At 37.4% G+C, this 16,300-nt stretch overlaps 1 protein-coding gene across 4 annotated transcripts in view; it reads left to right on the top strand.

Annotated features, from left to right (window-relative positions):
* The first annotated feature begins 601 nt into the window (after positions 1–601).
* Positions 602–16,300, top strand: part of nompC (no mechanoreceptor potential C) — a 227,632-nt gene continuing 211,933 nt past the window's right edge. For all 4 annotated transcript variants that reach the window (XM_065229544.1, XM_065229543.1, XM_065229545.1 and 1 more), the window contains exon 1: positions 602–1,051. In XM_065229544.1, the coding sequence (XP_065085616.1) occupies positions 602–1,051 (450 nt within the window). The remainder of the gene's footprint in view (positions 1,052–16,300) is intronic.

The raw sequence follows: 16,300 nt of genomic DNA, 5'->3' as shown, positions 1-16,300 counted from the left end.
GTTTGTGCGCGGTTGCTCCATAGGTATCGCGCGGCCCTCTCGAGGAGGAATCAAAGGCAAAGAAGAAACCTTTTGCAATCAGTAGTCTAGTGAAAAAATTGATTTTTTTAATCGCAATCCCTGTAAATAGTGCTGTAAATAGTTAAGAATAAAGTGCCCGTAGTTCTACGTAGATTTGTAATACCGAACCCGCGTAGTTAGTGCAAGCAATAAAGTAGGTTCAAGCCTTGATAAAAAAAAACTCGACTCAAGGTTGTTACGATAAGCATCGATTTCTGTGGGAGTTGGATTGATTTTTACTGCAGCCTCGAAAACAGTTGGATCGTTTTCAAAAAGCGTTGAAACGAAGTGAAGAATGTGTGGTGGGTGCTGTAATCATGGAAGCTAAGCATTTGTGATGTCTGGATGATATTGGAGCATGTTGATAGCTAGTGCTTCATAAAAGGAATCAATCGGAAGTGATATGAGCTACTTTCTGGATCAAAACGGTGTTTTGCACAATCATCGGCAATGATAAAGTGGTGATTGGAAAGGCAATTTAATTGTGTCCTAAGATAAAGCTTTGAATTTATCCTGAAAGTGTCCTCGCGAGTGAAACAACATGGATAAATCGAAGAAACCGCCGACGACGGGCGGTGGTGGAGCAACCGGAGGTGGTGCACCAGGAGCTGGACCCGGCGGAAAGAAAGGCCCAGGAGCAGGACCTGCTGGCGTCGGCAAAGGACCGCCCAAAAAGCCCAGTGATAGTGACGCACCGGGAGCCGGTGCTAAGGCGGAAGGAGATCCCAGTGGACCGGGTGCCACCAAGGATGAAACTTCCGCTGCGGCAAACGGCGACAAAAAAGCGGATAAGGCTGACACTGAGCAACCATCGCAGCCGAAGCCTGGCAGTGCCGGGGCGACGGTCCGCGACGGTGCCCAGAAAGTTCTTAACCTGGCCATGAAGAGCGAATGGGCTCCCGTTGAAGCTGTGCTGAAAGGCTTGGAAAAGGCGATAGCCGCCGGCGGAGAGGACGCCAATCCGACCCCGCTTGCCGGGGTGATGGATCCGGTAAGTGGCATTTGTTTTTTTTTATTAACATAGAAGGTGGATGTAAAAACTATGAGTTTTACGATTTTGGAGTTAATGAGTCAATTATACGTTTGGTTCGGTGCTTTAGTTCAAAAGCTACGTTTTGTAGTTCATGAATCATTAACTGAAAACATATTTTTAATTGGCGTGAAATCAATTTCAGTAACTACATTCATTTTTACTGGTTTTGCTTATTTACCAAAACCTGTAATTTAACATCCTATTAGACATAATCTTCTGTAAAAAGATAGTCAATCTAATGACAGCATGAGTTGTCTGTAGGTTTCCAACATTTCCAACAAATCCATTGTGACAATATAATTCACTAAGAAAAAACGGTAAGCAAAAATCTGTCTTTCGTCTATTGAAAATACCACACGGACATAAAGTTATCAATACTCAAAAGTATTGACAATCCTATTAATTCAAATTTTGACGACGGAACATATTCATCGAAAACAAAATAGTGTGATGTTGGTCTTCAATATTTTCTCTCAAAAACGGTCGCCACAATGCCACCGAACCCCGTATTTCACAAAACAATTACGACCAAGGTGCTGTTCAACTTTCTGTTACTAGATTTCAATCCTGACGGTGACCTCACCAACGATGGTAAAAACTACTCTTAACACTCCGAACATGATGTCTCCAGTAAAAAGTACAACGACAAAGTTGAAATGTTTTAAAATTCATAGCTCAGCCATCTATTGACATATTTCAAATCTATTGCCACCACTTGAAGCTACAGACTTTAAAGATTTATTCTGCATCCAGAGATTTACAATGTATTATTAACTGCTGAGCAATAATTTTTTAAATATTTTCAATTGGGCGCTATACATTTTACCGTAGGCATCGCGTTCGGAGTGTTAAGAAGGATTTGTTATAGATTTCCAATTAACATATCTTTCCTGAAAGTTTAATTTTTTACGGACTCGTTCCATGAATCAAATTTCAATACGCTTTTTCTCATATTAAAAATAAATCAGATTTACACTTAGACTCTATAATGTGAAGGAGTTTGAGGATTAATTCTCAGTCAGTAAGCTTACTGCTTCTTATACCACAAAACAAAATTGTTCCCGTTCAACTTGCTGTCATTAGATTTCGGTCCTAGCGACGACCTCGCTGACGACAACTTCTATTATTTGTTAAGGCTCAACTTTCTTAAAACAAAACCCTACGATGCCGAGTGAGTGCATAGTGGCCCAAGATGTATCACATACCTATTACAGATTTTTGGATAAAATCTACAGATTGATATAGATTTTTGAAGCAAAAAATCATAAAAAATAGCAGTACATTTCTTCTTCTTCGCATTTCAAGCTTATTGCATATCGCATATTAGCTTATTGCGTGCTCTCAACTTAGTGTTCTAGATGCACTTTCACAGTTATTATTTGAGAACTTTCGATGCTTGTACCATTTTTGCATTGGTATAATTGTATGGCAAGTCCAATAATACTTCTATGCCCAGGGAAGTCGAGAAATTTTTCAACCCGAAAAATTCCTAGACCGGACCGGAAATTGAACCCAGCCACCTCCAGCATGGTCTTGCTTTGTAGCTGCGCCTTTACCGACTGAGCTAAGGTAGACCCCAACACATTTACACATTGTACACATTTAGCAGCATTTAGAGTCTTTAGAAGTTAAGAAGTCTAATGAAGTTATTTTAAGTTTTAAGAAATACCCTGAATCTAAAGAAGAACTTGTTTGAAGTTTCTTAAAATTAACCAAAGCTCACATAACTTCAACGAAGCTTCTCTAACTTGAATAAAGTTCCCAGTTTTACATAGTGTTCTCGAATTTTTACAAAGTATCCTTAATTCATCAGGATTCAAGATGAATAAGGGCGTCTGCAGAAAGAGATAAGGATTAGAAATTTCTATTCAATTCCACAGCCTTAACTACTTGTTCTTGACAGACAGGCGTATTTCGTCTACAATGTGCAGACTTCTTCAGTGTCTTGGACTAAAACTCGACTTTTAGTACAAGGCAGTGAAGAAGTCTGCACATTGTAGACGAAATACGCGTATCTGTGAAGGACAAGCAATTAAGGTATTTGAACCAAATAGAAATCACCAATCCTTCTACTTTTCTTTAAACATCTTTAATTTCTTCAAAGTTCTAAGAAGATTGCTGAATTTATATAAAATTTATTAATTTTTTAAACGTCCACTGCATGTCTTAAAAGTCCCTAAAATGTTTAGATATTATATTGTTAACGAAAAAAAAAAAAACTCTAACGTTAACGAAATTTCAAGAATTTGCGTGTAATTCGCTTAATTTATCTAAAGTACGCTTATTTTCTATAATGTTTGAAGAAGTTCTACAAAGTTCTCTTAACTTATACAAAACTTACTGAAGTTCTATAAAATTATGGATGCATGGATTCAGGATGGCAAGTCAATGCTGCGTATATGGATCTAAAAGCTGCATTTGACATGGTGGACCATAATATCTTGCTTGCCAAGCTGGAGATACTTGGCGTCTCGTCAACGGCTGTGGATTGGTTCAGATATTACTTGGTGAATCGCTATGTACGGGTTAAGATTCGCGCGTCGAAATCGGATGTTTTCTCAAACAACTCGGGAGTTCCGCAAGGCAGTAACCTAGGACCGCTACTGTTTTCCATCTTTTTAAACGACGTCGCCTTTCTGATACCATCAGGATGCCGCGTTTTCTATGCAGACGATACGAAAATCTACAAAATTATTAAAAGTCTCTCGGGTCTCTGTTGGAATCTCCATAATATGTTAGGTATTTTTGCTGACTGGTGCGCAAGAAATTTGATGAGTCGAGCATCGAGAAATGTAACATTATTTCCTATCACCGAAAAATCGAACCAATCATGCTTGACTATGTTCTCTACGGACGCTGTCTTGATTGTGTAGAGCACATGAAGGATCACGGTGTTACCTTGTACTGCAGACTCACTTCCAGAATCCACTACAATGACAACATCTCCAGAGCTAATCGACAATTGGGCTTTATTTTCAAAATTGCCGATGAGTTCCGTGACCCGCTATGCCTCAGGTCACTCTACTGATCGCTTGTGCGATCCTTATTGGAGTCAATTTTAGTTGTTTGATGCCCTTTCTATGCTAGCTGGATCACTAGAATTGAATCCATCCAACGCAAGTTTGTGAGATATGCTCTTCGTTTCCTCAACTGGCGTGACCCAATAAACTTGCCACCGTACGAGAAGCGTTGCCGTCTCCTGGGAATCGAACCATTAGAGGTGAGACGGACGGTCGCTCAAGCTATGTTCGCTGGAAAGCTGCTTACGGGTGACATTGACTGTCCAACACTGCTGGCTCAGCTAAATATGTATGCCCCTGAGAGGCCTCTTCGTCAACGCGACTTTCTGTTTTTGGAACCACGGAGCCGGAATTATACACAACACGAGCCAATTCGAGCAATCGGCCGGCAATTCAACAACTTCTTTTATATGTTCTCCTTCAATGCATCTGCTGACGTGATTCGTCATCGGTTACTTAGTCTTTTCCGTACCGTTGACCGTAACTATTCAGTTTAAGTTTTATTCATTTAGACAACCATTGTCAGTTTATTTTTCAATATACAAATATACAAATTATCAGAAGTTCACTGAGCTCCTGCAAAGTTTTCTGACCTTCTACACAATTCAATGAATGTCTAAGAAATTTTCGAAAGTTCTACGATGTTTCTTGAAGATCTATGAGGTTCCATGAAATTCCACAACGTTCCTTTTACTTTCAAGCCGTTTTTCAAGCTTCAACGAAGATCTCTAAAATAAAATTATGTTCTCTTAACCTTTGCGAATTGCTCTTCACTTCTAAAAAGGTTATAAATCTGAAATATTGAACACGAACACCTTCCTCCGCCAACAAATTTTAAGAGTCACGGTGTCGACATGTGCAGACGTCTCGTCGATATCGTTGAAGTTTCCTAAGTGCAACTAGCATCCCTGGGCTGAATAACTTCCACTTTATTTCAGAGTAAAAAGGTATAGTAGTGAGAATTTGTCGTGATATCTTTTTCTCTTGAAGATTCAGAGTAGATCCATGAACTTCAAAAACATTTTGTGAGCTTACATGTAGATCAGACTTATCTTAAATTAACGAGTATTTCAGAAACTTTACATTAACTTAAAAAAAAACTCCAGAAAACAACAGGAAGATTCAAAGAACTTCTGAATTTGAGGATAGTTTAATAAACATACGGAAAATTGTAGGACTTTCGAGGAAGTTCTGAAAACTTCCCAAAAAATTTGAGACCGATCGACTTTTGAAGAAAAAAAACGGGAGATTTCAGATGCTCTAAGAACAATCTTAATATAAGTTTTGAGTCCCATGAACGGCAGGGAAATCGGGAACATTATTGAAAACAATTGTAAATTTCATGATAGTACCTTGATATCAAAAATAAAAATGTGGAAACCTTCAAGAAGTTCTGAGAATTTCATGGAACTTTCAAAACATTAAGATAAGTTCCAAAAAATTTAGGGTAGTTCCGAGAATTTCATGAACGTTCAGAATTACGGAGAAGTTCTAAGATCTTTAAGGGTAAGTTTCGATACTTCCTAGGCAGTTCCAGTAGGTTTCAGGAAAGTTTATAGAAATTTAGTGAATACCAAATACCTTAAAGGTACAGTAACTTGTTCGATTCTGGCAATAAAACCACAAAACCGTTCGGTTTTTGGCACCATACTAAAATCGAACGGATTTTGAACATAATTTATTTTTTCACAAGGTTACAGTTTTTAATAATAACGTTTATATCATAAAGATGACTCACGAAGTTATTAATCAAATTTAAAAATAAAATTTATCGATGTTGGCAACAACGGGACTGTACTTCAATTAACTTAAGATAAAAATACAAGAACTAACGGTTGAGTTAAAATATCTTAAGGTAAATTACGATCTCTCGCGTCAAAAGGATAGAGGAAGAGATGAAAAAGGTTTTTCAACTCTCGGACTCGATAACTGACATGCGAGATCACATTGCTGCTCAGGTGGACATCACGGTTAAAAGCGGGATGGCAGACATTAGAATAAATGTAAATGGTCTTGAAAATTTAATTTCTGAGAAATTGGATAATGTGAAAATTTAATTTTTTTAAATTGATGCGGAAAACCAATTAGCTGTAACGAATGATCATCGCAGTTCATCTAGGATGATTCAGTCAGAATCGGACCAAAATACCAGACGCAAAAAACCTAAATTAGTAATAAGTAATAGTGATCATGTTGATGATGTTGTTTTTCAAGAAAATGGGAATTTTGCGGATGTTGTAAAAAGACATAGTCGTGCTAGTCAAAATAAAACTAAGAGTAACAGTAACAGTAAAAGTAACAAACCAGATAATCGTAAGACTCGTCCGGTCATTGTGATTAGACCAAAAGAGTCCAAATAACCTTGCGAAGATACTCGTAAGTTTTTGAAAACTCAGTTGGATCCAAAAACACACAAAATCAGTAATTTTAGGAATGGTAAAGATGGCTCTATTACTGTTGAGTGTGCAACAGGAGCTAATCTAAATGATGTAAAAACTGGTATTGAAACCAATCCCAAGATTGAAAATAGTGGGCATGAGCGATCAGTATTCCTCCGATGTCTTCATTGACTACTTAAAAAGTCAAAATGAAGACATCGCTATAAATGATGTAAAAGTAGTGAACATGTTTGAAAATCCACGGTTCACTTATAACAAGTTTAGTGTTGTAATTGAAGTCGATGTCGATACATATAAATGTTTGTTATGTGCGAAAAAAGTAAATGTAGGGTTTGATCGGTGCTCGATAGTTCCCGCGATTAATGTGTTGAGATGCTTCAAATGTGGAGAATTTGGACACAAGAGCATGGACTGCAAAAATTGTGATAGATGCTCTAGTAGCCAACAACACAAAACGTCGGAGTGTACGTCAACTGTATTGACATGTATTAATTGTTTGAAAATAAAAAAAGAACGTAAAATGAACTTGTACGTCAACCATGCCGCATTTAGCTCGGAATGTTTGCTCTATAAAAGACTTTTTGATCAGAAGAAAAGCAGCTTGCGTTTCAATAAATAGCAGCCAAGTTCCAGGAATGTGAATCAATTTGATTTTTTATACTTGAATATTGTGGGGTTGTCAACAAACTACGTAGCATTACGTCAGATTGTCGAGGAAAAACGTCCTCTTTTAGTTTTATTATCTGAAACTCATATTGTAGAAACTGAAGCTTTTGGTCAGTATAGTATTCCGGGATACATTGTTGCTGCTTGTTTATCACATTCTAGACACACTGGTGGTGTTGCTATTTATGTCAAAGAATCAGTTCAATTCAACCTTCGTACCAACGAAGTTATTCATGGCAACTGGTTCTTGGGCATTACAGTTGTACGTGGCATAAAGATGGGTAATTAAGGTGTTTTGTATCATTCTCCCAGTTCTAGTGACCAGCGTTTTGTTGAAGTTTTAGAGAACTGGCTTGAGACATTCCTTGATTCTAGTAAATTAAATATGTTGGCTGGTGATTTTAATATTAATTGGCGTGATAACCATAATTCGAATCATTTGAAGCGTTTAGCTGAGTTTTTTTAATTTAAAGCAAACGGTAAATGAATATACGCGTATTTCCAAGCACAGTAGAACTTTAATTGACCACGTTTAGTCCAATTTTGATTCCATTTGTTCAGTTACGGATACTGATTTGAAAATAACCGATCATGAGACTTTAGTGATTAATGTCTTAAGCTATGTTAACGATAACGATAATTTTGTAAAATTTTAGTGCTGGAGGAAATATTCGAAGCAAGCTGTTTCGAATCTTGTTGAGAAAAGCCTGGATTTTCCATTCGCGGCCGGTAACTTAGATGAATCTACAGCTGTTCTTAATAACGCTTTGAAAACGTGTACCAATCAACTAGTTGAGCAAAAGTTTGTTTCTTTGGAAAACTCGAACAGCTGGTACAATTTGGATCTTTTGCGTCTTAAACGGAAAAGGGACAAATGGTACAAAAAGTTTTGTGGATCTAATAATGACAATCATTGGACTAGGTACACAATCGCGCGTAATAAGTATTCAGAATTGATAAAGAAAACTCGTTGTGAATATGTTCAAAGGAAGATTGATCAGCATCAAAACAACAGCAAAGAGTTATGGAAAATTTTGAAATCTTTATTTAAACCTAGTAATTGCAAACAGCGGTCCATAACTTCTAATGGCACATTTAAACAGTCAGAACAAGTAATTGCAGCTAAGTTTAATGATTATTTCGTAGACAGTGTTTCATTGATTAATCAATCTATTGAATTGGTCGATGAACCTGACGAAATAAAACAGCCAGTTAATAGTAGTTGCAGATTTGAAGTTTTTCACCCAATTACATTAGATGAACTTAGAGATATTTGTTTTTCATTAGGATAATCGGCTGGAGTAGATAATGTTAATGCTAGAGCTATTCAAGATTGCTTTCATGCCATTGGCTACATCTTGGATCATTACAAACTGGACATGTGCCACAAATTTGGAAGGAATCCTTAGTTGCTGGAACGATTAAAGCCGAAAAGTTTCGTCCCATCAACATGTTGCACACATTAGAGAAATTTTTTGAACTTGTTGTTAAAGGCCAGCTGTTGGAGTATTTAAATAGTAATAGTTTAATGATACCAGAACAATCGGGATATCGTGAAGGTCATTCTTGTGAAACTGCATTGAATTTGGTGTTAGCAAAGTGGAAAGACAACTTGGAGCGTAAAGATACAATTGTTTCTGTTGTTTTGGATCTGAAACATGCTTTTGAAACAATTTCTAGGCCCTTACTGTTAAGCACAATCAAGCGCTTTGGAATTACGAGTACTGCATATAAATGGTTTGAAAGCTATTTGTCTGACAGAACTCAACGGACTGTTTTTAATGATTATGTTTCCAGTCCCGTGGGGAACAACCTTGGAGTGCCCCAGGGAAGTGTATTAGGGCCCCTTTTATTTATTATGTATATTAATGACTTGCGACGTGTTTTACGGTTTTGCGACATTAATCTTTTTGCAGATGATACTGTGTTATTCATTGCAGCTAAGAATTTAGATGATGCCGTTTTACACTTGAATGAAGATTTGCGTTCTCTAAATAGATGGTTGTAGTATAAGCAGTTGAAATTGAATACAAGTAAAACTAAATTTATGGCAATTTCGCGGAATTGAGTAAATGAGAACGTCTCTGTTGTAATTGATGATGAGACTATTGATCGCGTTCGGGAGATTAAATATCTTGGCGTGATTATTGATGACACACTTAAGTTCAACTCTCACATTGACAATGTCATCAAGAAAATTGCCAAGAAGTATGGAATTCTATGTCGATTGAAAAACGATTTAACTATTGCCAGTAAAATACAGCTATACAAATCAATCATCTCTTGAATTTTGCCCTTCCATTTTATTTCTGGCCAATGCAACACAAATATCGAGATTACAGCACTTGCAGAATAAAATAATGCGTTTGATTTTGGGATGTAATAGATTCACTTCCTCAACTTTGATGTTAGATGCCTTACAATGGTTGTCGGTGAAGCAAAGAATTGTATATTTGACTATGGTGTTCATTTTTAAAGTAGTTAACGGTTTGCTGCCTCGATATTTGTGTGATCGAATTGAAAGAGGAAGTGACTTTCATAGGTATAATACTAGAAACGCGGATGAAATAAGAACACCACATTTCTTGACTTGTGCTTCACAGAATTCATTATTTTTTAAAGGAATAAATGTTTTCAATTCGATGCCTAGACACATTAAACGTTCAACAACATTAGCAGAATTTAAGAGACATTGCATTTCACACGTTAAAACTGTCTTTTGAACGGTTATGCAGTGATTTTTTTTTTATGAATTGACAAATTATGTATCTTGACGAAGTTATTTTTAACGGATTATTTTGTATGGATAGCTGTTATAACGAGTTTGTAATAATTATTATAGCACTGCAAAAACTATTTTGTTCGCCACGATGGTGATGATGGATTTTTGATATTTGATTTAATAGTACTAGTAAAAAAAAATAGTAGTCTACAAAGGTTAGAGCCTCGCGCGCGTATTACGGATATAGAGGACTGAATTTAAAATTTGATAAAAAAAAAATGCAATTTTGAAGCTTATTTGGAAGATACCTTGAGTTAGTAGTAAGTTTTCTGGCAAATGATGGGGGTTCGTGAGCATTCCTGACATTGCTGAAAATTATGATAGCATCAGATTGCGGGGTTACTAGTGTAATAGGATGCTTTGTTGATTGTTCATTAACTCTTGATTGCTTGTAATACTTATGAATATTTTAGGTGGATAAAAAGGCGAACTAAGAGGTGGACGCCTGAGCTTTTCCACATTTATATCGCTGTAAAGCAACTGTAAACTCTAGAGGGAATTTATATCTGTAACTGAAACCAGTTCAATTTTGTTTGCCAATCTGGTTAAAATGTCATATTTAATTATCTTAAAGATAAATCGTCCAGCTCAAACCTTTGTAGGGGTAAGAGGTGGGACCATCATCATCAATCATCATCATCAATCATCATCATCAATCATCATCATCAATCATCATCATCAATCATCATCATCAATCATCATCATCAATCATCATCATCAATCATCATCATCAATCATCATCATCATCGGGCAGTTCTGATGACAGGTTGCGAGAACCAAAAGGGTGGAACTAGCAAAAAGTAGTCAAACCATATTAAGTGTAGACATAACGTTAATAAATTATGAATCTTTTTTGGTTTGTTTTCGTCGATCTTGTTTTCCGTGCTGAGCACCAATGCTACGGACACCAGGGAGGCAGCTCCCACACCTGGACCCTACCTATCGACCCATCAACTCATGAACCGGGGACCAACGGCTTTACTTCCCTCGATAATCAGAGGTGTTATGCCCCTGGGATTGAACCCAGGCCTGCTGGGGTGAGAGGTAATTACGCTTACCACTACACCACTGGCACCGCTAAATTAGTTAATCATGTTACATGGTGGTTGGTACAATTGATAGTTTAATTTTTGGTTTTCCAATTTTTGTCGATGGAAGCCGTTTTAGCAAGCTAAAACTGATTTATGTTTCATTTCTAATTTTTCCATGAAAGCTAATGAAAATTTCTTGTAAACATAGTTGAATTTTGAATTGTAGGTACTTATGAAACCGTGAACAATTTTGAAAAAAAAAAATAATAATTTTGATTTTACGGTTCAAGGACACAAAAAGATACGACGGCACCAACATATTAATAAAAAATAATAAAATAACCTTTCCCACGGTAAATGAACATTAGAAAACGAGTTAATATAATCCGAGATACATCATATTGAAAAAAGTGTCGAGTTCATTTTCAGTTTGGTGCTCGAAGACTTAATTGGAATTTATGCCTTATTTGAATTTACACGTTTCATAGATGGCACTGGCCAATCTTGTCTTAGAATTTTGTCAATTGTGCAAGAAACTTAAGAAATAGTTATGAAAAATAGCTCAACCATTAATAACTTAGAATAATTAAAATCTACGCAATTATTTACTACGAATCGGTAACTATATATAAACAAAATATTCGTCAATTTCGGAATCAGTGTGCACATTCAAAAAATTTCTCGATAAATCAAGTATTATTTACTATTAAAAGTGTTGGTCAGAAAATTATACAATTTTAATGGAATGAAAGCGATCTTATGAAGTCAGTTTTGAACAATTCCCATGTAACATGTAACATTGCGTTCCACTTACTCGTTTATAAATTCAACCGTGTCCACTAATGTGCTTTTCTAAACAAACGAACAGAACTCACTTCCGTACATAGCACGCCCAAGTCCATTGACCGTGTTGGCCAGTTTCTGCATTGCAAATCATTCCGGGGACGGCTAGCCATCATGTGCATTTACCGTAATGTTTTTTCGTCCCTTCGTTGATGTTACACTAACACATTTTTAGACCCAGTCTCCTTCGGATAGAGGCAAACCGCATTAGTGCAAGGATAGCACAGCCAAATGCTAAGAATGGGGACATTTTTGCAATGTGAATCTGGTTGATTGCATAACAACATGAATATGGTCCTGCAAACTTATGCAACTCATGTGTGCGGCTATTTTGGATCGTGGAACCTTTTCTGGACTGCCCAGTCGCACCATAAACGGCTGCAAATAAATTTAGTTTAATTATTATCGCACACACGACTTTTGCAAGTCAGTGGCAGTAGCAGCAGCAGTGGCACCCGAAGGACAAAGGCTTCGTTCGGACCGCTCGCCAAGCGAACTCTAGTAGAATTTATGCCTCCAGCGGACGGGTTCTTTCCCATTTTCACATAAATTCAACTGTTTGTAAGGAGGCAAGAAGGTTTTAATTTTTTCCACTCACTCAACACGCACACATGTTGAGTGCTGTTGGCGAACGAAAATAATCTTCGCTAGAGAGTTGGCAGGTCGGAAGTGGTCAACTTTGGAGTTGCTGCCGTGTAGGTATGGTTCAATTAATTGCCCGTACAAACCCGTGTTGATCTTCCGCAGTTTTGCGTGAACGATTCAGATTTAGGAACCATGGCTAATCAACGTCAGTTAGCGCACAACAGCCGCAAAAACAGGTCACTCTCTTGGGCGAGCCGCGGTATTCTAATGGAGGTTGCGCTTATCACGAAACACACGGCACTCATTCGAACCTCGTTCTTTTTATTCTTGCTCTAATGTCTTTAAAGTATAATTAGCATATTTTATTTCCTCGCGAACGTGGACGCAATTTTCGCAGCAGAACCACGCGACGAGTGCTCCACTTTCCTGTGGATGTCATGAAAGAGTGAACCTGTGTAGGAACATGGGGCTTTCCAAGCAGATCGAAAATGTCTCTGGTGGTGGGTCGAGAAACATTCCGTGTTGCCAAGTAATTGTGTGCTCCATGAGTATCAACATTTTCGCTTATGCCACTTAAAACCGCTGCAGGTATAATTTCGTAATCTGAAATTGATTTCAGTAAATTACTACCATGAGAGTTTGGATGCTTGACGAAAAAGCAAGCATACTCTAAATGTTTGTGTGGGTGTGTGTCTGAATCGACATTCTTTACCACGGCTTATCACTTTACTCAAGGAAGTTATGCCAGATTTACAATTGTTGTGCTTAAACTACTGAGAGATTTATAATTTTTTCTTTGCAAAACTTTGACAACCGGATCGATTCCTTGCGTCCTAGTGTCTATTATTTGGCCTAGCTCTAATAGCCTTTCCCATTTTATATTTTGACTCTCAACAACTCAAGTGAGCAGCTGCCCTTCCTATTTGGCATTCCAGCAAAGCACAACATTTTATGATTCTCTGTGGAAATCGACTTCCTCATAAATCAAACAAATTTCAAGTGCTAAATTTAGCAGAAATTATACTTTTCCCTTCTCAACTGTGACTCGGCACGCGCCCGACTCGAAGCCTCATCGCTCAACCAGTAGCAGTGGGGTTCCAAAGTAAACCTTCCTCTCGCGGTTAGCCAGTCAGTTGATGATGAATGCTGGCGGCTTGCTTGGTTTTCCTCTTCTTCTTAAAGCTTCTTCTCAGCATTGGCCAGTCCTGACTAATAAAGCTTTATACCACACTGCACTCCACCATCGTCGCCGTCGAACCTTGCTCTGAGTTTGTATCGACGCTGAAAGCGCGTATACCTTCTGGTTTTCAAGGGCGTCTCGCTTATCGCACGGCAGCCTTGGAATTTTCCTTTATTTTCCCCAATACCTTTCGAGTATGGGCACAGTGGAATGCTTCTGATTGGGTTAATTTCCCTTACTTGCAGGAATGCATGAATTACCAAGCGTCTCCTTTGGTTTTCAATCGTACACTGAGTGCCCGGTGGTGGTGATTAGTGAGTTGGCAATAGAGGGAAAAATTAGCAACTGTAATCAAGTGGCAATTATACCAACAAAGGAAAATATTTCAGATTGCCCACGCAGCAGTTGGATGGCGTGAAATTTTTCAATTTCCTCACTCAAGGATGTGGTCATTTCTCTCCGGCGATTGTTCTGGAGATATTGCTATGGCTGTTTCTGCATCGGGGCAAAATGCCAAGCTGGTATTTTCCGATGAGGTCACTGCTGATTGTTTTCCTCAAAAGGGCATGTTTTCTGTGTGAGGTTTTTATTGTTGGGCCATCAAAAATGTCAAACGTAGGATTGAACTTTATGTTCACTCGAACTATTTCCAAGTGCATCCAGCGCAGTTTTGAAAATAGCCTTCGGACAACCCACACGCTGTACCGTACTTAGAACAAGTGGCGAGCAATAAGCAGAAATAAACTGCTGCTAATAATGTCACTGGTATGAAAAATCGGATTCCGCACTAGCGATGGCGATAGTTGTCGTGAATGTGTTGAACCCGTCACCGTTAACGTCACGAAGCTATTAGTATGCAAATTTAGTAGCTTATTTTAGAATGACGTCAACGGGTCAGTCATGATTTCTTTAGAACAAAAGTAGATTTTACAGAGCCTAGGATTTGTCTCCACACAGCTAAAAAAAAGTAGTGTAAATTTCCGTTACTATGATGCACATAAATGGAGCGTCATATATCATACAATTTTAGATTATAGATCGTGTAAATTTATGAGACATGTCATGCAATATCCCATATATTGTATGCAACTGTCCACTTTTGTTTGCAACATTTCTTGCAAGTTGCTAGTTTACGTGAAAAGGAAGTTTACATGTATGAATATTTGCATGCATGGATGTTTACATCGCCAGTAAAATTCAAAATTTTTTGGTGTGCAGGTTTGTGAAGCGTCTGAAAATTAGTATACAGAATTGTTCGAAGCTCTTCAAAACTTGATAAATACTAGATACTTTTTGCATACCCCAAACTTAGCTAATCCTTCCTGCTTGATCGTGAATTATTTCAGCATCAATATTGTAGTATAAAACCATTACGGTATGATTTTTTAGCCGCAATGCATTTAGGGCAGCAAAGCTTGTTCGAAAATGTAGAGATTTATATGAATTAGTGTGGGAAATAAATGATTTTCACTTCAATTGCTTAAATCTGGTTGTAGCTGTCCAAACGTTGAACAAATAAATATGTGGTTGTCAAGACAATGATCAACAAGCCTGTTGTTGTTGTTGTGATAGAATTGGCGTTCTTGTCTTGCTCAGATTTATCTGTCAATTTGTACTACTTTGTAAAAACTGATCGTATCAACAACAAAAGGCTTTTTGGTTATTGCGATAACTATAACATATTATTTTTTTTTTTCAACATTTGGACAAGTAGCAGCAAAGTTAGAGCGATAAAAGTGATTTTTGAAATTATTCCATAGTAATACCCATACAAATTTAAAATCATTGGCGCGACCATTAAACCTTTAAAAATAAAGATTGATCATTTCTTGCACAGGTTTATATTTTTGTTTTGGTTGTGAATAGAACTGGATCGTGGCTTCGACAAAATTGTTTGGTATAGTATTCTCACTCTAAGTCCGAGCTTTGGTAAAATTTGAGCAATATATGGATTTTTGGTAAGCAAATGAATAAGACTATTCCGTTTCCAATACATTTTCCCATACAAAGTTTAAAATTCTCCAGCAAATCGAGATTATAGCCAAATTCGTTCAAATTTTACCCAGTTGTTGGGCTCCTGAACAAGCATTGAAAGAGCAGGTCATGAAAACACAAAAACGAAACAAAACATTGAGGAACTTTGTATATGAATTGTATATGTAACAGAAGGGTATAAGATGTTGAATGAAATTACGTTGAGTTTAGCTGCTAATAGATGCTAACCTGCAAGACACACCTGCTTAAAGACACTTTTAAAACATTATAAAAACGACCGTTGATCCTTAAAACGAAGAGATAGCAATTTGTTTCCTTCTTTAAAAATGTGCATTTTTAGAGCACTTACAACTTTGTACAATAGCGGCGCCAGTGGTGTAGTGGTAAGCGTGATGACCTCTCACCCCAGCAGGCCTGGGTTCAATCCCAGTCAGCGCCGCTGGGATGTTCTGAGGCATAACATCTCTAATCACGCCTTCCTTTAAAGTAAAGCCGTTGGTCCCCGGTTCATGAGATTGATGGGTCGATATGTAGGGTTCAGGTGTGGGAGCTGCGTTGGTAGCATTGGTGCCCAGCACGGAAAACAAATCAAGGAAAAAAATTGTACAACATTAAAAAAAACTTGAAAAATTATATTATAATTAAATAAATAATTAATTAAATTATAATTAAAAACTTATGGTAAAAACACGGTTTTTAAGGGGGT

This window comes from Ochlerotatus camptorhynchus, unplaced genomic scaffold, assembly GCF_037179485.1.
Source record: "Ochlerotatus camptorhynchus isolate MF236.1 unplaced genomic scaffold, CSIRO-AGI_Acam_v1.1 ptg000316l, whole genome shotgun sequence".
Classification (NCBI taxonomy): Eukaryota; Metazoa; Arthropoda; class Insecta; order Diptera; family Culicidae; genus Ochlerotatus; species Ochlerotatus camptorhynchus.
This window is presented reverse-complemented; position numbering and strand designations above follow the sequence as displayed.